The sequence below is a fragment of the Pagrus major genome, chromosome 6 (assembly GCF_040436345.1).
Source record: "Pagrus major chromosome 6, Pma_NU_1.0".
Classification (NCBI taxonomy): domain Eukaryota; kingdom Metazoa; phylum Chordata; class Actinopteri; order Spariformes; family Sparidae; genus Pagrus; species Pagrus major.
In genome coordinates this window covers 32,999,798-33,024,072 of record NC_133220.1, presented here as the reverse complement: position 1 = coordinate 33,024,072, position 24,275 = coordinate 32,999,798, and the positions used below count along the sequence as shown (strand labels likewise).

Here is a 24,275-nt window from a genome sequence, read left to right as displayed (position 1 = left end):
AAGTCCTCTGATTCATCAAGCAGCTCACATAACAAGGAGGGTGTCTACATTTGGATTAGGAAGTACACAGAGAACAACTTGCAACAACTTCGGGATGAAAGTTTGGAATTGACCAAACAAAAATTGCTTACAGGATTGTAAAAATCCTCTGAGGAAAGACGGATACAGATCACCAAGACGAAATACAGAGATGGAGGGTATATACACAGAGCTGAGCAGGGTTTTTAATCAAATCTCAGTTGAAACTGTTCTACACCCTGAATGTTCTGATTAACCTCTGATATCTGTGATTGTAACCTGCAATTTTACTCAGTTATACACATTTCTCACTGTTCCAGGTCCTTTTCTTTGTTGAGGTCAAACAGAACATTTTAATTGAAATGCTTTTGCACAAGGCTGCTCCATCACTGTTAGAAAGATAAGTCCCCCCACATGCAGTAGCTAACACTGTTTTCCATTCCACAAAAACAAACAGGAGATGGCTAATCTGCAGGCTGATGTTATGAATTTATTTGATAATGTTGGTTGAAAACATAACACCAAAAGGAAATTGAACTGTGCAATAGAAATGACTCACCAGTGCCTACATTGGTATTTATACTTATAGTGATGTCATTTCTTAGAGTAGCTTCAAAATGCTTAAATAACTAAAAATCTGTACAACCTCAGCTAAAAGGTTTTGTAAGTCACTCAACCATCATAAATGTAAAAAAAAAAGTAATGAAATTATGCATATGCATATGCAACATATCCAAAATCACGTTTTTTCTTCAAACTTAAAGCACCTATTATAAGTAGTTGAGTGACGCTTTCACCCAACCTACAATCCCAAAGCACCAGTGTTTGAAAAGCTGGGAAACCCAAAGTGTCAGCATCACTATCTTACAATCAGGAACTTAAAAAAAAACAAAAAAACACAAAATATATCTGTCCAAAAGATTTCTAAATGTAGAAATATAAATAAATATTTATTAACACTACATAACTTATTTCAACTACGTCCCTGTTTTTAGTTTTTGAGATATGCTCATTTTTATGAGCCGAGTACAAAGGCGTTTTGAAAGTTTTATCTGCAATAGAAATGTTTCCCCAGTGCCTACGGTGGTGATTTTTCTTATTCTGGTGTTATATCTTCAAGTACTCAATATGCTCACAACTACAAAATACTCCATGCTAAAAATTGCTCTAAATAATACTCTCAGTCTCGCTCTGACAACTATCAACCTGCTTCTCTACATCTCTCCTGCCATCACAAGCCACATATTGTATCAAATGTTATGCAACACAATGTAATTAGGTGAATTCAACATGATGAGGCAGAAGCCAGAAGCCTTAGGTGAATCCAGCTTCATTTTGTTCCCTGGGCCCCCCAGCAGGTATCATGGCCATGGCCTTGATCCATGTGTTGTCTTGTCTCTTCCCCTTCCCTGTCTCTGCTGTGCTCCTGCTTGTGTCTGCGTGTTATGGGTGTGGTCTATGCCACTGGCTTCTGGCTCTGTTCACCTGCCTGTCATCACCTCATCACATCCAGTATATTAACCACAGCTACACTTCCACTTTCCTGGATCACTGTTGCTACTGTGGTCGTTATCGCTCTGGCCTCTCTTATATTGAATTAATTCCTTGTGCTGTGTTTTATATTTGTCTAACACGTTTTCCACGTGCCTCAGTATCACCTCATCTGCCTGCCTGTTTGTCTGCTAGCTATCCCTGCATATCCCCAGCTGAGCATCACTCCGCCATTCCCTCTTCACCTCTGTCTCCGTCTCCATCTGTACTCCAATAAGACCCTCTCTGCACCATTCCCTGTGTCTTTGTCTGCATTTGGGTTCTCTTTGCTGCCCTGTGACAGCAGATTATTCTGTCCCTGGATTCAGTACAAGCTGTTGACAAATATCAATGTATTGTATTGTCAATTTAAATTCTGGCAAATTTAAATGAGCATAAACAAACAAAGTGTAGCAATGCCAAGATAAAGTGTCCGACTTATTAGCTGGCTCAGAAATGAGAACCAATTAAATGTTCAACTGACATTTTACCAGACTGCATTGGAGCATACTCTGTTTTTTTAATAAGAAATGACGGACAACTTACCATAACTTTGAAAGTCTGACTGTTATTTGTCCAAACAATCAATTGACATTGATGGAAGAGTGACATTTTGTCTCCCTACCAACGATGTCACAAGTGGCGCTCCTATTTTAAATGCCAACATCATTACAATTCATAACACACACATACTTATACACACATATACATTCAACAATCCACATCCATACAAAGTCCGCTCCCTTCACTGGAGGCCTGGCAGAGGGAGAAGTAAATGACAGCGCCCTGTGTGCACATCAGTTTAACTCAACAAGAAGTCAGGGCAGAAAATCATTTGAAGAAGTCCCGCAGTCCCTTCTGACGGAGGCTGCCAGCTTCTCAGTGATCTGCTATCATGTTGCCTGTCTCTTTACTGTCAGCACTAATAGGTCTTAGACACTGGACTGGGACATGGGTGGCTATTGCAGGCCAAGGGTGGCACACACTCAATCAATAATTTACCCAGCAGCTCTCAGCCTTTTGTGTGTGTGTGTTTTCATTCCTGAATTAAGCATTCATATGGGCTGCACATAAGAGGATTTGTTTGTTAGAGTGTGTCTTTGTGTAGCTGCTAATGTGTGTGTGTGTGTGCGTGTGTGTGTGTGTCAGCAAAGTTGCTTTGTGTACTGATGTGTAGCCCTTTGCACCTGCTGTGGAGATAGGGCTTCGGCCAATCACAACAAAGATTGGAGGGAAGTTTGAGTGACACAACAGTGCTGTGTCTGGCTGAGATATGATTCATTCTGTTATCACGCTCTCTTTCTGTCTCTCTCTCTCACACACACACACACACACACACACACACTCTCTCTCTCTCTCTCTCATGATGGCTTAACAGCATTAAAATGTTTGCATCCACTGTTTCTGTTCCTCTCTTTCTTTACTCCTCACCTACTGTCTCAGCTCCCTTCTTTCCTTTTCTTCTTCCCACCTCTCCTTTATTCTCCTCTCCTCTGTCCTGACCTCCTCCTTTCCTCTCCTTTTTCCCTTACTTACCTCTCCTCTCCTCTCCTCTCCTCTCCTCTCCTCTCCTCTCCTCTCCTCTCCTCTCCTCTCCTCTCCTCTCCTCTCCAAACTGACCAATCAAATTCCTCGGACATCCACCAACAAGGACCAACCAGACACACAAAAAGACTAATTAGTCTTGGCAAGGCAACAACAAATCCCGGACGCACTGACTCACACACTCTAACAAACAGATGTACGCTGCTCACGCATTTAATAAGACCCACACATTTGGACACACACACATTTGCGCATTCACACACGTTCCCAGCGCCTCTGTTCCCAGTGCACAGCATGAGGCTGCAGCAGCTGTGGTAGCTGTTGTTTTGTGCTTTTGTAAAGTTTTGTTGAGCTGCATCAGTATGGTTGACATCGTTCTTTGGCAAAAACTGCTTTATGTGTGTTTGTGTGTACATCGTGAGCATGATGGGTATTTATCAGCCTGTAAGGGAACCTTCCAGTGTTATCATGAATTTGAATGTCCTAATTTAGCTTATTGAGACGTTTCAATTAGCCGCTTGCCATGCCCTGCCACTCACTGTGCTGTATTTATCTGATGTATTAAAGGATAATTCCAGTTTATCACGACTTGGTTTTCATTTTCCTGGTTCTGGCAATCATCTCTACCGCTTATCATAACACCGTATTCAACAGAAGAATTGCAGGGATCTGGCAACATGGATTCAACAGAGTCTGACGGGGAGTACTTCTATCAGTGGCACAGCTTTAAGGTTAGGCTCTAAATTAGTCTTGCACAGCCAGACCTCCACAGCGCTAAATCAGCACTGGAGAAAGGTCTGGCTGCACCAATTCTCATTCTGGTAACACTAATCTACTAATCATGGCACTAAACCCAGGTTGCAGTGAAGGTCCCGCAAAATAGTGTCTGGGGGAACTTGTTTTGGAGCTGAGCCCTGGCACTAGTGTTGTAGTACTTGAGATCAGTCTTTGTCTTGGACAAAGGGGACTGTGGATTTGATTTCAAGAAGACCATGACTGCAGGGATAGCACTGTATTACTGTTTGATTTATCATTTAAAATGTGGGTGGGACAATCTAACAAGGTTCTGGGGGTTCTCCCTGAGAACATTTTTAACAGAGTAGATGTAATTTTCGTGAATTCTGTTTCCTATGGATTGATGCTTCTATCTGGATAAACTAGCATGAGAAAAACTGTGGGTACATTTGTAATTTCATCCGCATATTTGAAGATAATAAAAAGCATTAACTATATACATTTATTTGATGACTAATAGCTTTGTGGCATAGGCCCACAGACTTTTTTGGCTAAAAATATATATGCTTACATTTCAAATAGCAAATCACTTAAAATCCAACACGAGGTCTCAAAATAAATGTGACACCAACGATGACTTAATGGGTTGGTGCTTCTGCTGTTCTTTGTTGATTACATTTTCATATCCTGACACAATTATCAGGTGCCCAGTTGCATAGTTTAGTTTACCGAATCCTTCTTTATCACTTCATTTCATTCCTTTCTTTCTCTCCCTTTTACACACGTTTGCCATCTTTTTCCTATTTCCTTTCATGTCTCTTCTTCCTACCTAGTAGCCTTTACTCTCTTTAGCCCTTTTCACACCAGGACTCCGCATTGCGAAGACTTGCCTTTTCTTGTTCACAGTGAACCAAGCAGCGCTGCGGAACCAAAAGAGGCATGACGGTACACATCATGACGTTGACATCCGTGTGTTTTTTTTCAACGTGTTTCCCCTGGTTTCCATCAATTAATCTAAACATGTATCCGCTGACTTTATAATCATAGGGATGCAGTTATAATGTGTTGTGATTGGGATCCTGACCCACCATGCATCCTGGAAAGTGTCAAAGTTATGTTTTTTGCTCTAAATGACATAATTACATAATCACCATCAGTAAACAGCGGCTGCTGTCTGAGTCTCTCACTGGTGGGGAGGGATGCTGTTTTCTGGGGGAAAGTTCACTGAAGTCTCTGTGGGGAGGCCTCACAGTTGCAATGATTTTTTTTCAGTACAAGTTGCCAGAGACAGTAAATACAACAACACAATAGTGGAAGGAGACAAAGACATGAATGGTGAGTTAAAGTTTTTTGCTCTGAATCACGTTACATAATCACCTCCATTTAATTGTGGGAGCTGCCTGGCTCTGCTGCCAGGGACAGACGCTTTTTTTCGGGCAGAAATCTGACGAAGAGTCGGTAGGACAGACAGGATGACAGACACTTTTCCACGTATAAATATGGTATTTGTTCCTCTTATAAGTTGCCAAAGACGCTACCAGTTACCACATTACTGTTGTTTGGTCTTGTAACGTTGCTTTGTGGGTTGAAGTGTGGGATATTTCTCTTTTATTTGATGAGTGAAGGATCTGTTTAGCTGTCAGACTGTGAACACCATCAGACTGACACACCCCTGACCCCTGCCTCCGACTTTTCCATTCACACAGACGCCGTCTCGCCTCTGCTGCAGCTCTGATACTGCCTGCGGAGGCGGATCAGAGCAGCAGCACACAGATGGTGAGGTGGAGTATCGTCGCATGATTCCCACTGGAAAGGGCAGTGTGAATGGGGCTTTTAATTAAGGCTTTTTGTGGTGACATAGTGTGACCCAACGTCATTCAGCTGCCCTGCATTTGGGCATCAATGAGTAGTTAACGCGAGCGGCACGCTCGTGTGTATAATAATAACTTTAAATAATAACTTTATTTATATAGCACCTTTCAAAAACAAGTTACAAAGTGCTTTACAATAAAACAGATAATATAATGAGTTAAAATCCAAACCTAAGATAAAAACATGATAAAATAATTTAAATAGCTACAACAATGAACAACAATTAAGAAAAGGCCTTAAGGTAAAAGTGAGTTTTAAGAAGGGATTTAAAAGATGATACTGAGTTTGCCTGCCTGAGATCTCCAGGCAGGGAGTTCCATAGCTGAGGGGCCCGAACAGCAAAGGCCCGGTCACCCTTAGTGACAAGTCGGGATTTTGGAACCAGTAGGAGGGCCCTGCTGGAGGATGTATGTGTGTGCGAGCTTTGTTGATCTGCTTTGAAAACATGGTGTGGAGTTTCATTGATTTGGAATTTCCCAATAAGAAAGCAGAATGGATTTGATGATGAAGCACAGAAGCTGCACTCTGAAAGGAGCGCCAAGCTAAAAAGCCTGATGGGGGCAAAACTAATCATTTGAAAAAGTGGGTGGGATCTGTACAGCATAGCTGTACACCAAGTACAGCATAGCTCCGATGCCCATGCTGTATTATATAATTGTTTGGTACCTTCTTAAAGATGGTTTCTTTGAGAAAAGACAAGAGTCACCTAGAAAACATAATGCTTGCACAAAAATTGTATTGTGTTAGGTGGATGGTAAAACATGGAAAAGTGTTGAATAAAAATGGTTAAGTTAATTTCAGATCCTTAGAGTTTGTTTGTATTTGCTGCTCATAGAAAACAAAGTAAAATTCCCACACATAAAATTCACCTTTACAATGATTTTTGATAATTTTATCAAGACATAGCTAAAGGTGCACTTATTTGGGGCCAATACCAATGCCAGTATTAGACTTTGGATATTGATTTATCTGATATACACACATATTTGCAATAATCCCTCAAATGTGGTTATCAAACAGTTTAACAATAAACTTTATCGTCTATAATGACATCAATGAACTTTAACAGTAAACTTAGCTGGGAATAGAAATAGAGATAGAAAAGAATTAAAAATCACCCCACGCATCTTTTTCTGCATCATGTTCTGTACAACCAAAAGATTTATGTTTGCCAATATCAGAAAAACGTTTACACCAATACCGATATATCTGTAATAGGCCAATATAAGCAACCAATATATTGGTTGGGCTCAAATATACGTATATGGCAATAAAAGAGGTGACTGAAAATGAATTTTCATCTGTCTTCTGAGGATGTTTTCATGAGAATGTGGAACTTTGTGATCAATTTTAGGAGTGCCTGTGGTTTGCAGGTTCCACATTTTATTGTGTGTCATGTAGTGTGGGACTCGCACTGGCCTTGGTCTTGACTCAGTCTCGCCCTGCCTTGGTCTTGTCTTGGTCACGATACAATCTAGTCTTGTGCCATTTTTTCATCAGCACTTTTGGCCGCGGCGAATCAAACTGAGCTGCGCTGATTTGCTTTTCCATCACCAGTTTTATTGCGCTGAGTTGAGCCGTGCCGCACCAAAGATGGACCTGCTCCAGAGCAGGGCCAAGCCGGGCATAACAAGCACCCGTCTGCCCTTCAAATCCATACTCAACTCATGTCTGTGGAGGAAACCTGAGAGAAAGAAGTTTTTAAGTCTGTGTGTTCAGCTCTCAGTACTTTTGTAGTTTCTAACTGAATCTCTTTCATATCATTCTTTTTGTACTTTCAAACATCTGCTGTTTTTGAACTGTTTCATCGTGTTCGCTTTCAGCTGTTTTGGGAGTCCGAAATCCTTTGACCATTACTAGCTGTTATGGTAATTTTAGTTGTAATTATTAAGTCAATTATTAATCAGAGTTACAAACTGACAGTACTTTTTATGAGACTGAATCATTGCATTGGTTATCATTTCCCTTTTTCAAGGGTGGTGCTCCCGAGGCGATCTAATGTAAATTGGATCTTATTATCCCTGATAATCATTAATTATTACTGATAGTCAAATTTGACCCAAATTCCCTATTAATGTTGCATAAAAGCACAACAGCGGTGATTCTTCAATAGTACTGTGGGGATTGGGACAAGCGTGTCATTGGTTGAAGACACACCTTCAATCAGGTAGCCAAGTTGTGGTGGAAATGCAAATCCCAGCCGCGCCAAGTCAAACCAAGTAGAGCCAGACCGGTAGATGTAATGGAAAGACGGCACTGGTCATGACTTAGTCTTGGTTCAGGTGGTCTTGACTGCAACACTGCCTGGCACTAAAATGGCTAAATACGCGCAAAAGAAAAGGTAACAACTGCTAGCTAGTTTAGGTTTGTGCTATAAGCGGCCATGTTAATATTAAGGTAGCTTAACATTTTCAGCACGTAGGTTGCCAGCTCAGAGGATGTTGTTGTTGTTTCCTGTGGCAAAGGGGATTGATTTATCACATTCGTTAGGCTTTTTTATCTTCATAACCTCCCAAGAAACCGCCACACCCAAGTGACATTTTTGTGTTTGATTCATGTTAGCTTGCTGGTTAGCCTGATAACCAAACTACACCGTGCTCACGGCAGACTGTTTTCTCTTACTTTATCAGCAGAGAGTGACACATATGTCGATGTAATTTTCACCCAACACTGAGGCTGCTATATTGGTTGCAATATTGGTAGGAGCCATTCAACTAAAGAAATATCTTGACTTCTATGTTTGCTAAGTCCACATATAAAACCCTGAGCTGTGTAGATCCTAACCCTACCTGCTGCATTTTTCTGTTACCATTTTTTGGGAATATAGCTTGGTAGCTAGCTAGCTGAGGTCTAGCAGAGAAATGACGTCCTCATTTTTAAATCCTAGGAGAGGAGAAGAGGTCATATAGCGCAGGTGCCACTTGGTGACACCATCAGCTGCTCAGTTGTCCTCCTGGGTCTACACTCTTCACGTATATTGTCATTGTACTGTCTGATTTTTATGGGTTTGTTCTGTACATTGACATCTATTGCATGTCAGTCCATCCTGGCAGAGTGATCCATCCTCCTCTTTCCTGAGATTTCTTCCATTGTTCCCTTCCCAGTTAAAAGGTTTTTGGAGGGAGTTTTACTTACTTAAACTGACGAACAGAGGGTGTTGCACGCTGTACGGATGTTGCACGCTGTACAGATTTTAAAGTCCTCTGAGACATTATGATTTTCTGATTTTGGGCTATATGAATAACATTTACTTGACTTTAAATGTCTCTCCAAACAGCAGAAGTAGCCACCAAAGGGCACAACACCAGACCTGGTGGTTGCTGGTTGCAACAGTAATAAGACCAACCAACATTTCTTCAATTTGAAATCATCAATCTCAAGGTAAGTGTTAAAAAATGCCATAAAGCTCTTTAATTTACAACAAACAGTTTGGCTCAGTTTTTCAGATTTACCTTTTTTTTGTTTTCCAGATCAGTTTTGTCTGATCCTCAGGAAAAAACAAACTCATTCAACCCATTTGATATTCAGAGTGTTTGTGTTTATTTCCCTGCCAGATTTCTCTCTTGCGATGTAGAGGCGTTCCCAGATCTCAGCAGTTCCTTGCTGGGTCCAGTTGTTATCAGAACCAGCAGAAACACTGGCCAAAACTACAAAAACAGACCCAAATTAAAACGTGGTTTCCCCCTAAGAGCAAAACTTATTACCTTTCTCAGAGTTCAAATGACGTTGAAAGAAGTCCCTGGTGAAATGGTGTTAAAGGATTCAGATTTGAATGTATGTGTTTTTCTGTCACTCACTTTAAGTAATGTGTGTGTGAATGTGTATGCGCTCACACCGCGTAGCTTCCCCACCCCGAGGCTGTGAGTGTGGGTGTGTTTCTGCAGCCTCGGTGTCATTTGCCTCCAAACAGTAACAATGTTGTTGATCAGCAGTTGTTTACAAACCGCCAGGAGGATGGAACTAATTTGATCACTCCGTATTCCCCGGTCTCTCCCTCTCTAGAGACCGTTTCAATTTGAGCTCCTTATACGTTCTCGATAGCAGGCCGCCACAAGTTGATTCTGACAGCAATTATGAATATCGTGTTCCACTCAAGTGGTCGTGAGCCGGGGAATAATGAAGTTCTCAGCAAATCATCTGTTCCACAAATCACTTAACTGCATCTTCATTAGGAATTTTGCAGCCTGGAGGAAAACATACAGGGAAAGATGTAGCAGCTACACGACGCTCAGTACATGGAGTATTAGATTTATATGCTTAGCTATACTTTAAACTCTGTAACTGAAATCACATGGATCATAAATGCAGCTGTCTGTGAAGGGGGTTTCATGATGGTTTGAAATGTATTAAAAAAATGTACACTGAAATTAATGTTGATTGTTAATTGATCATTTCTACCAATATAGATTTGCCCATTTTAGTTGGTTAACACACTACACAGCATTTGACTAGTCAGGATGGACTAAAACAACACATCTCATACACATCATACACACTGTACGGGGAGGTTTGATAAAAAATCAAACCAAAAGAAATTTGCTATGCTACGACAGAAGACCAGGCAACATTGTGGGAAATAATAATTAGCAAATGTAGTCACGATCATAATGAAAATTAAAAGATTGTCATTATTACTACCACCAATTCTAGTATCATGGTATAGTGCGGTTCAGTGTGTGGTTTGTCCAACCTGTCCACCTAAAATGAGTGTTACTGTAGGTAGGCTACTGTAGAGTTTTTGTAACGTGTCATGAAAATGAAGATTTCATGTATAGTTATAGTCATGCAGATGTTGTCCCCCCCCCCCAATGTTGACTCCATGGCTAGCCTTGCTTCCACTGATTTTAGTGCTTATTAATCAAATTGCATTTCTTTCATGGACACTGTAGACTGACACTTCAAATCCATTCAGTGTTTCAAATTCAACCTCAACTGAAAACTCTGTTAAGTGCTACGACCTAGACTGAAACTTCCACACTACATCTCACATGCAAACAATAAATATTTGAAGACATTTTAACCTGTTTACAGTGTTTGCACATGACATTTTTAGCACGTGTGAGCACACTTCAGTTTTTCGCCTAAAAATTACATTTTTGTAATGTGTCTAGTTTTTGATTAATTAAATACTTGTTTAGTCTATAGTGAGTGAAAAATACAAATGATGTCTACAAATTGTGTCCTTTGTCTGGCAGTCCAATTTCACAACGTTTCAATTTCCAGTCATGTAAAACACAGAGAAGGAGAAAAGACTAAACAATAAATTGTTTATTGCAATAGATGTCAATTCATTTTCTGTCAGTTGACTAATTCAGCAATAAACATTTCAGCAGCAGTTGAGATGTTTTGCAAATTTTAGCTTTTTTCCAATTTACAAAAATAGAATAACTAAAATATTGAATAAAATGTGCAGTAAAAATGACAAATCATTACTAGCATCCAGAACATTTTTAGCTGTTTTCAATGGGAAAACTAGATCTTTCCAAGGGTGGACAACAACAAATTGTACCTAATACTCAATACCAATATCGGTCATTTGATCATAACTCCTACAGTATGGTATATTAGAAGGCCACCACAGTGGTCTAACCCCTTTTTCCACAGTTGAGTGTCAGCTGTTTTCACCTGTAGAGACCTTTGGGACCCAGGGCCAGTGAGGTTGCTTCACCTTGTCAGACACGACCCTGCACAGCTCTGTCTCTGGAGTCTCAATGACGTGTGTGTGTGTGTGTGTGTGTGTGTGTGTGTGTGTGTGTGTGTGTGTGTGTGTGTGTGTGTGTACCTCTGCTTATGAACATCATGTGTTTGAAGTGGAAAATACCAAAAGTGAGGAGGAGTGACAGAAAAGAGGACGTAGGTGTTGACAGGCTGGAGAAAGGACACAAAGCCCTCAGCTCCTGTGTGTGTGTGTGTGTGTGTGTGTGTGTGTGTGTGTGTGTGTGTGTGTGTGTGTGTGTGTGTGTGTGTGTGCGTGCGTGCGTGCGTGCGTGTGATGAAATAAATATATAACAGAGGAATATTAAATCCTCCCTGTCTCCTGCTGCTGTCTTCCACTGATATTTCTCTGCGGTGCCACATTGGCAGATAATGATCACATTATGTGGCAGAGTGTCACACCTTTTCTCTTCCGACGCCTCACCTCTCTCATTTTACTTTGTTTCATAATCTCTGTCTCTCTGTCTTTGTATTTTGGATTCTTTCATTTCACTTCTATTTTCCCTCCTCACCTCTCCCTTTATTCATGCTGCTTGTCTTTCTCTCTCCCGCCCTTTTCCTTTACTTTTTAAGCCTCCCTCCTCCTCCTCCTCCTCCTCCTCCTCTCTGTGACTGACAGGGAGCAGAGTTTGCCTAAAGGAGAGTCAAAGAGGCTCTGAACAATCCCACAATCCCTCAGTGACTGCAAGAGCCAATAATTGTTGTCTGCTTAAGAGGGAGAAGTGATGAATTACATGACCTGCCACAGTTTGATAACACACATCAATCTGAGGCTAAAACTGAGCGACAGGAACTTCCCTCCAGTCTGATCTTAGTATGACATAACCTGATATGTTTCAATCTGAATTGTTTTAACGTGTCTTAAATGAATGTTTCCACGAAAATTCTAATTAAAGAAAATCACTATCTATTGTTACAATATTTGTTTTAAAGTCTTGAAGATTTCCAGAAGCGGCAATTGCAGGTGTATTTTTGGATCCAGCGTCACCTGTGTGACGTCAGTTGTCAGTCAGCAGCTTTGCCACGCCTTCATAACAACACCACGTGAAAGTGATTTGCACTTTTTTTTAAGTTTCATCACCCACTGTTTCTTTGTTTGTCCGACCATGACCGTTAACAGTAATGTTAACCGTTTACTCCCAACACTAGCAGAGACCAGGACAAACACAACTGTTATGTCGCGTGCGAACCACCTACTCCTCCGGCCGACCAATCACTGCTGGGTGAACGTGTCACTAACTGTGCGCCGCTTGTGTGTTTACAGGTATTACAGCAAATGCAAGGGCTTTCATCAGTGGGCCATAGGCTCAATCATCATCACATTCGGCGATTGAAGATTTTTTCCCAATGCAGGAAAAGAATGGAACATAACAGCTCACTGTACTTACCTTCAATTCAGCAATTTTATGAGACCACCTTCCTTTGTCATCTTATATACTCATATCAGAAAATTCTTACAAACATGGTGATTTCAGCTACACTGCCCAGTCTTACAGTGCCATCCAAAAATACCAGAATCCTGGATTAAAAATATATATATATATATATGTATATATATATATATATATATATATATATATATATATATATATATATATATATATATATATATATATGTATATATATATATACATATATATATATGTAGTCAAAACACTATGCAGCGTGAGATAATCCTTTCAGATCCAAATGTTATCAGACACCAGAAATGACCTTGCCATTGTACATCTGGCTCTGACTGACATAGCAATTTCCTAAATCTCATTATTTGCTCCAGTCATGATTTTAATCTTTACAAAGGGATCAAACATATCTGAAGGCCATAAAAATCTATTATGACAAATATAAACAGCTAAATAGGCTATTGTGATGACTATGGAATAGAAAAAGGCCTATTTAGTAGGTTGAATCACACCAGTTCAATTAGAATCAGCCTTGCAAAACACCTTTTATTAAAAAAAGAAAAAGAAATGAGAAGCAGCAAAAAGCAAATTAGTTTGTTGCTATGCACCATCAATAGTTTCATTAGTGCCTTATACAATTTAGGTTTTCTGTAAAAAAGTAAATTTGTCTTAGGCCACACTGGTGTGGATATTGATAATGAAAACATCCGTGCTCAGTTTTTTCATGCATGGTGCCCACCGCAGTGAACAGATATTTGGAAGCCATTTTAAATTAAACCATTTAAGTTGGAGTACCATGTCCTCGTGCTGGATCCTTAAAACCTTATCCACAACTCCAGTTGACTTTTATCCTTGTATTTCTTTTTTTTCCCTTTCTTTTTTGAATAATAAAATAATAATTCATGCATGAAGGGGTTACATATATGTGTGTGTTAACTCTGTTTTTTAATTTAATTAGGAAAATTTAACACCTTTATATTATGTGTTTTTCTTTTACATTTCAAGTATCACTTTCTCTCTCTATGTTTTTTCAAACCTCACTGACCCACTGACCAAGAGGTTGGTCAGCCAAAGCATACTCATGTTGTGCAGCCAGACATTGCTTAAACCCGTTGCAACTTCATTTAAAAGGCCTTGAAAAACCCATTTCATAATCAGATCTATACTGTCTTTCATGAACACAATTGTATTTATTTATTTTTTTAAAGTTATGTGTGTCTAGTGTTTATTCTTTGCCTTTTTCACTGGTTTCAAGTGGTCGGGTTCACTTGGAAAAACATGCTGTCAAGCACCAGTTAAGGTCTAGATACAAGGTAAATTTATTGTCATTTCTTTACGTCACAAGAGTTTTAAAAACAAAACAATGTTAGAATCCTCAGGATTTTTATAACCATTACTTAACATTCAACAGTTTATAGTTCATCCACTTTTTATTCCAGCACCTTTTTTCCCACTTTTAAAAATGTATCACAGATTTGAGTTTTTGAATTTAGAACTTTTAATAAAGAATGGTATTTATTTCCAAACTTTCATTTAAATTGTTGCTCAGTAGGCTGCAAATATGTTGCAAAAAAAAAAAAAAAAGGTTTGTAACCAAGCTGTCAGGGGCTACACAACACATCTGGGCCCTTAGTCATAAAGTGTCCTAGTGCTAAAAGTTGCTCACTAGGAAAAAAAAAATGTCTAAGGATTTTTCCTTAAAATTAAGATCCTGGTAAAGAAAAAGGTTAATCATAAAGCATCTTAGCCCTTAAGAGAGCTCCTAAGATGAAAATCTGTTCGGAGTAGTGTGGAGGACTTTTAAGAGCCTTATGAGTTTCTTAAGCAGAGCAGAAAATGGTGGAAAGACAAAAAGAAGAAAAATGATTATAATACTGAATGACTGAGTAACTGACACACTACAGTTTAGACTGTGCAGGGATAATGTTTGTGGTCGTTCTCATAAGAGAAGCGCTCACATCACTGACCCAACACAATAACGCTTTAACAGCAGAAATTAAAGTGATCACAACACAGATGTTTGGCAACTGTAAAAAAAAATACTTAAAAAAAAAACATACAATGGCAACAGTGATTTCTGATACAACTCATCAATAAAGCGATCACACAAACAATTACATTTCATTCAGTCTCCATCTTGATATCCAACACTCTCAGTGGTGCGCTCCTTTAAAATGGTTGTACCCTTGTTATAATAGAATAAGTAGGCCTCCTATATCAGTGTCATATAGCTTCAGTAAGGAAGTGATACAAAATATATATGTGATACTGTCAGACCTCGAAGATTGTTCTGGGGGAAATAAAAATGGGAAAACTGCTTGTTAAGAGGTTAATATGGTTGTTTTGGGTAAAGTGTGTGAATTTCTATTCTAGCAGCTGAATTATGTTAAACTCACCCATAAATCACATGAACGTATCAGAAGCACGGTGCAGTTCAGAGTAGGAGGACAGGCTGTGGTCCATTGACTGAGCAGAGGAGCGAGATAACCCACATGTGCGAGTACGCAGCACCCCCTTTCTCTTGTGTGTGTGTGTGTGTGTGTGTCAGGCTTGGATGGGTCGTCTGAGCTGAGTAGATGTGACCAGCCTAAGTGTGTGTGTCTCATATCAGTGTGTCCTCGATCGCTCTCACTGTATGGGGGCACTTTAGTCCATTCTTCACTGGCACTGGGAGGCACACACACACAGAGACACACACATACACATACAGTGCGCACCTGCACACATGTACACACGACTACACACACACAGACTCAGTGTTTTGATGTAAACTCAAGTGGACGAGGGGTCCAGTCAACCACTCCACCAGTCTTTCCCCCTCCATCCTCCTCTCTTCTCTGCTCCGTCTTTCATTGCTTCCCTCCTTGTGACACTTTTAACGGCATGTCACGCAACCCTGCGCTCTCTCTCCCACACAAACACACATGGACACACACACACACACACACACACACCATGCCGTGCTCTCAGCCAAGGCTCTGCACCTTTGTCAGGGGAGAACCACTTAAGCACGCTCATATACACACACATATTCACGCACATTCATGTCTGATCTCTCTCTCTCTCTCGCTCTGTCTCTGCACACACACATACACCACTTAAGCCGTCTTCCTTTCACCATCTCGTGCCCTCCCCGCCTCTCTGTGTCTTGTCTGGTCTCGTGTGTGCGTGACTGTGGCTTTGCTTTGGCGAGGGTGAATTAGCACGGCGACCCAGTTTGGTGCCAGAAGAGACAAGACGTCAGCGGAGGATATACTGAAGGGCTCGTTTTTTTGTTATATTTCCCCTCCACTGCAAATCCACTTTGTGCTCCGGCTGCTGTGATGTAATGGTAAATAAAATAGGTGGTAACAATATCACCTCCAGCTGAGGACTATCATGCAGAAAGTGAATTTTATTTTCAGTTGCTATTATACTTTATTTCCCTCAAAAAACATCTGATCTTTAAATATCTTACACCAGTGTGTTACTTTTAAAGCAGTGGATAAAATCATCCCCATAAACAAAATGGAACTATTTTTCCTTCCTCCACCCTTGTCTCTGCTTTCCTTATGGGCACTGTTTTGCATTTGTGCTGCTGCTAATTGCCTGCAACTAATTATAGAAAGTCTGTAAGTAGCCCTCTGAACTGGACACACACACTCACACACACACACACACACACACACACATATGCACATTCACTCCACTTCCTACACTTTCAAACACATTCTGACAAGGAGCTCTCACTGTGTCGAACCAAGAGGGTGTTTGCTGCTAGCCTCAGATTGGGAGGGCACAACAGAGATTTGTGAGTGTGTGTTTCAGTGTGTGTAAGTGGCGGGAGGAGGAAGAGGGGGAAGGAGGAGGACGAGGGGGAGGAGGACGGGATGCAAGCGAACCGGTGTTGCGTGTCTCGTTCGGCTCGTTTAGCTGACAAACTGCTTTTAGCGTTTAATTATCCATCGCTCTGTGATTAATAGGTTTTAATTACTGTAACCCATGGCAACCTGAAATATGCACGGGTGTCCGCATGAAGCCAGCCTATCAAAACCCCACGAAAAAATCAAAAAAGACAAAAACAAACAGAATGTGGTTTAACAAAATGAAAAACAAGGGAGGATCTTTGCATCTCAAACGTCTCACTTATTATTCATCATCACTGGCTAAATGAGCCTCAGCTTAATCGGACACACGGCGGTTTTCTCTGTATTTACCTACTTGAGAAAGTGTTAAACCTCTGAAAAAGCTTTTGACCAGACCTTGAACTTCTTCATTTATTTTTTTATTTTCTTAATACGTGATCCACAGCCGGAGCTTCAAACAGAGTTTTTGATTCACTGAAAAGGTTAGAACCTTTCCAAATCCAAGTGTTGCTTCGAAGGCTTTTTACATTCTAGAGACGTTACTGCTGATGCTCTGAGCGCAGAGTAAAAGTTTCACATGGATAAATAAATGGCCAACTGATGCTTATATAATTTTTTTTTAGAATTTTTTTTTTTCTAAGTAGAAAAAGAGTTGTTCAGCTGATAAAATATTCACCAATGGAGCATAAGAGAATATTTGATTCACAGCTGCAATTCTCTTCACTTTGTCTGGACCGAAGAAAAAACTGCTGCTGGTAAGTGTTCACACTGGCTTTTTATAAACCAACTCAGAGGTGTTCATATGAAGAAGAGATGCAACCATTAGCTGATTAAAAGACAATTTGTTGCCTAATTTGATAATCAATTATCAATTATCAATTATCAATTATCGTTTCATAAATGTTAAATGCAAAAATGTCAAATTGCTGGTTCCAGCTTCTGAAGCTTTTCTTCGTCATTTATGACAGTGAGTAATGAGACTTTGAGTTTTGGACTGGGAGACAAAAGAAGCCATTTGAAAAACCTCACTTTGGGATCTGAGGAATTATGATTTACCTCTTATCAAATTTTTTTTAATACATTTTATAGAAAATATAACAATTAACTGATTTATTGTGAAATTGATAATGAAAATAATCATTAGTTGCAGTCCTAATATGAAGGTAACTTTTTGTTGGTTGGTTTTGGTCATTTTCCTCTCATGTATCTTCTTTTTTGCGCGAATTTAGTTTAGAATTTATTTTTTCCGTGACTGAGTTTACTAGAGTAAATATAATAAATACAAATAATATACATTATTTGCATGATGCACTGAGAACATATACAAGAAAGAGCTAATATGGCCTGCTTTTCTGTCAATAGATTTCTCATTTTCTGTCACTGATATGTCAGACGATCTTCAGATTTCTCAGGGCCTCCTTCCTTAATAAACACAACCTTCAGTTACAGAACATTATGGAATATGTGCCTGTTCACACAAACCCCCTGTTCAATTTCCACTTTCAATTTCCACAGCTTTAATTCAGACTAACTTAAGACTTTTCTTTATTTTGTTGTCAATTAAGTTGAGGTTAAATACAAATTGAATTTTATTATTTAATTATTTTAGTATACATGATAAAATCGTATCTTATTTTGAGGGCTGCTAAACTCCTAGATAATAGTAGAAAACAATTTAACAGAAAAGGTGGAAGACAAGAGCATAAACTATATCCTCTTCTGAATACATATACGAGAACAGATATTTTTATGATATATACGGACAATAGCCTTGCTTTACACCCCCCAATATTAACTACTTAATAGTGCCATTTTAGCCAGGACTCTCAGTGTGATTACCTGAAGACACTTTCTGGTTAAATAAAACCATCAGTACTACGTGGACCCTAAAGGAAAACTCAATCTGACAGCATGTCATAGTGACCAGCTGTGCCTTATGCATTCATTCATTTGTATTTCTAATAGGTAAATAGAAAGGTGAATGAATGAATAAGGTGAAGAGACATTATGGCATTTGAGCTGATTATGAATATGACACGAGGATGAAAACTGATTGGACCAAGTCAGACTGGGTCTGTTCCAGTCTGGTTCAGTTGGTGCTGACGGTTGAGATAAAATTATACTGTGTGTGGAGTTTCTCTTTGTGTCTTTTCTGTCATTCTGAAGAGTTATTTTATGTCTTTACTTGACAGCGGACAGCAGAGAGATGACAGGAAATAAAGGGAGAGGGAGATGGGGAACAAGCTGAACACTATCTGAGGATTTTGCAGTTGATGGTCAGCTCCTTAAACCCCTTGGCCACCAGTCCACCATCAGCGTGTGGTATGTGAATTAGCTGTTGCCTGTCATTCCCATTAAAATAGTTCAAACATGTTTGGAATCAGGACTGTCGACATCATGAAAAACAAAACTGTAACTGTAAATAAAAAAAAGATACCTGCAATGTGCCGTAGGTGAGACAGTAGCTCAAACTTTCTGATTCACTTCATGTTTTAGCGCAGAGCCAGAGCTCACTCTGAATAAGTTCACTCACCTCCAGCTCTCTCTGGATAGTTAACAGTCGGATGTACCCTTATCTCTACTTCCACCATTTCATACTAATTCAGAAGTCTCCCTTTCAGTGGAGATTAGCAAGTTTAATGAATACATTTTTATCATGGTACAGGATCGCAGCAGAATTCATGCTCAGCTATACATTTCACTTATACATTTCTTCAGGTCTGCCCCCATCTTAAATTAGGACTGCAACTCGATCTTAACAGGAGAAGAAAGGACGTGACTTGTACTATAATATTGTGGTGAGGGGAGTTAGGATAGGCGCCAGTTCTCACTCCCAACTTGTCAAATAGTAGCTTGATCAGTGACCTTAAGCTTCAAATCATGATGCTCTACCTACCTAGCACCTGTCTAGCGCCAGTTTTGCTCCAGAGTTACCAGTTAGCAATAATATGTTATATGCAACATCTAATTTTGCTATTGATATTGATATTTTCTATATATATCACTTAGGAAATCACTTGACAGGGCCCACCTTCATTTTTATTAAGTTAAGTTTTATTTTAATTCAAGCTAAGTCACATCTCCTGTCACCCAGTCCTGTGATTGGTCTTTGCGTTCCTCCATCAAACAAACCACATCAGAACTGGCTTGTCCCGGTGGGCCTCTTTGGTCTGCAGCAGTGTTCACACCAGCCTAAACAAACCGAACCAAACTGACCAACACATCACAGTTTGTTTGAGCTGCACCTAACGGGTTCTGGTATGACAGCACCCTGAGGAAACTTACCCACGCAGGAGTCTCTGTGTTCTTCGAATCCGGCCGAGCACACACACCTCCCGATGGGCACCAGCCACTCCCCCTCAGCGCTGCAGTACATCTTGGGCGTGTCCCTCTCCTCTGCGTGATCCACACACTGACCCCTGACCTCCACCAGAGAGGATGAGTCGGCTCCCGTCACGACATCGGTGAACACCGCCAGGTTACGGTTCACACCCACGCAGCGTTTGTAGTACACCCGCACAGAAGTGAGGGCGATGCAGGCGCCGATGTCCTGGAAGGCCAGGTAGAAGCCTCGTCTGCTCAGGGGGCCCACACCTCGTACCTGCATTGGAGTAGAGGAGGTGAGTGTGACATTTCAATGTCAGACACTAACAATCTGTTTTTGACAACAAATAAAAAATGATGTATCATTAATATGAGTGTGTGTCTGTCTGCGTGTTCATGTTTCCATTGTTTTGGGGTGTACTCTCTTTACTGCGGCCGAAACAGGTTCAAGTTGGATGAGCACACAAGGTGGCCAAACACGCACAGTTGTGTGTTGCCACAAAGTCAGTAGTAGAAACACAGTCGTACTGCTAATTCTCATCAATCTAGTCTGTTGCATTTGTTTGTTATACCATATATGTGTATCTCGGCTCCAACAGACTACATTTGCAAAGAGGAGGGTGTAATGGCACAGCTGTGCCTCTCTATGCAGTTTAAATAATGCAGTGCAATTTTGGTACTTGGAATTCGCACTTGCACCCAGTTGAAATGATAATGGTGCAAAAATGCAGTGGGACGCTGACTCAAATATATTTTAACAAATGGACTACGAATGTCATATTTCACATATTTATCAAACATCCCTATTTTACAAGAACAACTGCAGGCAGCTTACGTTTGGAGTTTGGACGGTTCTCTGACTTTTTTTTTCACACTGAAAGCTCAAACAGTGGTTCCCACAGTGATTCCTGAATAAAACAGGTGGAACAGTGTGAACACAGCCCTAATTTAATCTCTGGACTGGTGTTCTGTGTTGTGCTTTGGCAGCAGTCATTAATCAACTGCTTCACTCCCAACGCAGAAACACTGATGTTTTAACATTTTTATATGCTTGTTTTTCATAACATAACCACATCAACATATCATATCACAGCTGACTATCTTGTTAACACCCAGGAGCAGATTCAAAACATTTTTTTAAAAAGTTTATTGAAGAAGAAAAATAAGAAGAGCTTTTCTTGCAGAGTTATTAACATCTAATAGGGTCAGAAATGGGTTTAGGAACCAGTCTAATTGTTTCTAATTGACTTTTTAATAACTACTTGTAATGGTTTATATCTTTTGACATGATAATTAGGCAGATCTACCTTGTATGTAAGTATGATGCCGTATTCATGGAAGCGCCCCTCTAGTTCATATAAAGAGCAAGTCCATGTTGGGGGGTGGTTGGATGGGTCCAAATTCCCCCAGGAGACTGGAGTTCAAGTCTTTTGTGTGAATATTAATTTGTTTTCAAGTTACATTAGCCCACGTGAGTGAGGTAACTTATGTAAATGTAAGTAAGAGACATGGCTGAACTTATATAAGTAGCATAGATATTTTAACCCAAAGCATTATCCTTTCCTAAACCTAGCCATGTAGTATTTGTGTCTCAACCTAACCGAAGCACTACTGTTCCACAATGTTCATAACAGTCCAAAAGACATAGATTGTCATAATCTGTGAAATCTTTGTCAGCAAGCTTCTGAGTCAAAGTCTAATTGGATGTTGCATATGTATTACAGCTAACATGACCTTGGAGCCCTTCACATGCAAAGCTGACAGTGGAGGGGTAGGTAGACCAATGACCAAGCTGCTGTATTTGATGTGTTTGGAGTGAGAAATGTTTTGCACTTAATAAACCAAAACCTAAGACAGGACACACAGCCACCTCAGAATTAGAAACTATTGTTGATTGTTTATTAACTCAACATCACCTCAGCCAACATCTAACTTCCTGTCAGACATTTTGCTACCATCCAAAAAAGTCCAACTAAACTAAGTTAGCTTAAAATCTATGAAATGGTTAAAGTATCTGCTGACTTGGCCTGGTCACACTAGAATGTGTTGCAATGAAATTAATCTTTGTGTCGTTGTGAAACACCTGCTCCTAAAAGGAGCTCCGACTTAATTATCGCTTTAATTTTCTTCTTTACTCTCATCATTTTGTTTTGTTTTAGTTATTGTTTCCTGTTTTATTTTGGTTCATCCTCATGTATCATGTTGTGTTACTTCCTGCCCTTTGTCTGTTTTCTCTTGCTCACTTGTGTTTAATTAGTTATCACTCCCTGTGTCCTTGTCTTCCCCTCTCTCTTTGTGGTCCTGTCTGTCTACCCAGTGCTTCTTTTGTTTGTACTGGATTTAGCATTTGAATTGTTGTGCTCCTTTAGTTCTCAGATTTGCCTGCCTGCTCCTTGTGTTTTTTGCCATCTGCCATTTTGTTTCTTGCATTTTGGATTTTTAAAATTTGGACCTAATGTGCACAAAGGACATTTGGAGGGAGGCCTCTAGTTCCCCTGATCTGCCCCTTTTCTTCTGCCGTCAGGCAATCTGACTCCGGCCCTCCTCCAGACCCCCTCGACTCACCCAGCTTCTTTTGGACTTTTTAAAAAAATATAATGTCTGGGAGCCTTTTCATTCCAAATACCTTATTAATACCATTGTTGTGCCAAATACACTAATCATAATGATTACAGTGGAGTGAATTAAAATGGCCCCATAATTGAAATTTTTGAAATGTTGACTGAGCCTTAAAGCAGCTACATGCAATGTACATGATACTGTACCACTGTAGCTCTATTGTAATTGTTCATTTGTGGTTTGTAATGAAAGCTGTACACTTCAGTTTGTGTTCAGCCTGACATAAGGTCTGTCCTGTTTTTAGATCTTTGTAAATGAGATTCTAAAGAGGCATAAAGGACACGTTCTAACACTTCATAGGAAGGGTTTTGTTTCCTAAATGTGAAAGAAAAGGATACTCCGAAGTACAGAAATCACAGATCTAGTATGTTTTTGCTTTTAAAGGAGCAATCTCTACAAACAACATTGCTGTGGCTCAATTAGTGGCTTTGTTTTCAAACTGATTTGATGGATTTAATAGATTTTTCACTGTCAAACTGACTCTCCACGCTCCTAGTACATCAACACTGTGTGCTAATTAGACTGCTAATTATGAGTTTTACAGATCTTTCTGGGCTATTATGAGGATAGTTGAATTGCTTTTTCATGTGAATGCCAGGACATAAACATATGTTGTGTCATCAGAGTTGATAGATGTCTCTAAAGTTTCCTCAGGCACTTTCTTTCCCTGTGTTTGTACACTTGTCAGTTATCGGCACATAGTGTATGAGGTTTCAGCTATTTTGATGTGATTTTTTCTCTGAAAAATCATACTTATGTTATAATTCATTGTTCCTTAATGACACAGTTGTGGCAATATTGGTGAAAGAAATAAAATAATATCAGTGTTTATTACAACAGTCTATAACACATAGTAGTGGGCCAGCACAGGCGAATATCCAATCTGACAGAAACTAGATTTAATGATCAGATCATTCTGGGATCATCCATTCTTATTTTAACTGTGGGGATTGCCATCTATTAGCAGGGTCCAGAAGTAAAAGATTGAAATGAGAGAAGATAAAATAAAACCCATGCAAGGTAAGTGAATCATACATTTTGAAATGAATAGAGTTGGTACTATGCTACATGATAATATTTTAAAGTTAAATTTAATCCAAAATAGCTATTGTACTGTAGGCTTCCATCAGAAAAGCCGAACTGTTGTGTGATAGGAACATGTTATTTGTGCATCTGCAGCTGAAATCTTTGATTGATTAATTGATTGATTGGGTTCCGTGCAGTACAGTTATAAAAGCTCTAAGTAGCAATGCAACATGATGTCAACAACAAATGTGTGCACACACGTTGCACTGCATATATTGAACCTGAACAAACTGGTAAATCTACAGTACACATCTTTTCACGTCCAGCTTAACAACAGAATATTACATTACATTTATTCCCTGAAGTGTGGGTGAATTTTAAGAATAGGTCCAGCTTTCATTATGTAAACAACAATCCATTACAAATTGCATTACCTGGCCCAAATTTCTCGACGTGTGTATGTATGTATGTATATTACTTACGTCTTAACACATAAATCTGTTTACACACTCACACTGTAGGGACCCGCCTTCCCTATGTGGACAAAATGCAAGTCCCCATAATGAAAATTACATTGTAGGGTGAAGACTTGGTGTGTGTGTGTGTGTGTGTGTGTGTGTGTGTGTGTGTGTGTGTGTGTGTG

General features: G+C 39.7%; 1 protein-coding gene across 1 annotated transcript in view; it reads right to left on the bottom strand.

Annotated features, from left to right (window-relative positions):
* Positions 1–24,275, bottom strand: part of epha8 (eph receptor A8) — a 127,527-nt gene that overhangs the window by 44,447 nt on the left and 58,805 nt on the right. Inside the window, exon 6 of the mRNA XM_073468001.1 lies at positions 19,949–20,264. Within this exon, the coding sequence (XP_073324102.1) occupies positions 19,949–20,264 (316 nt within the window). The remainder of the gene's footprint in view (positions 1–19,948; positions 20,265–24,275) is intronic.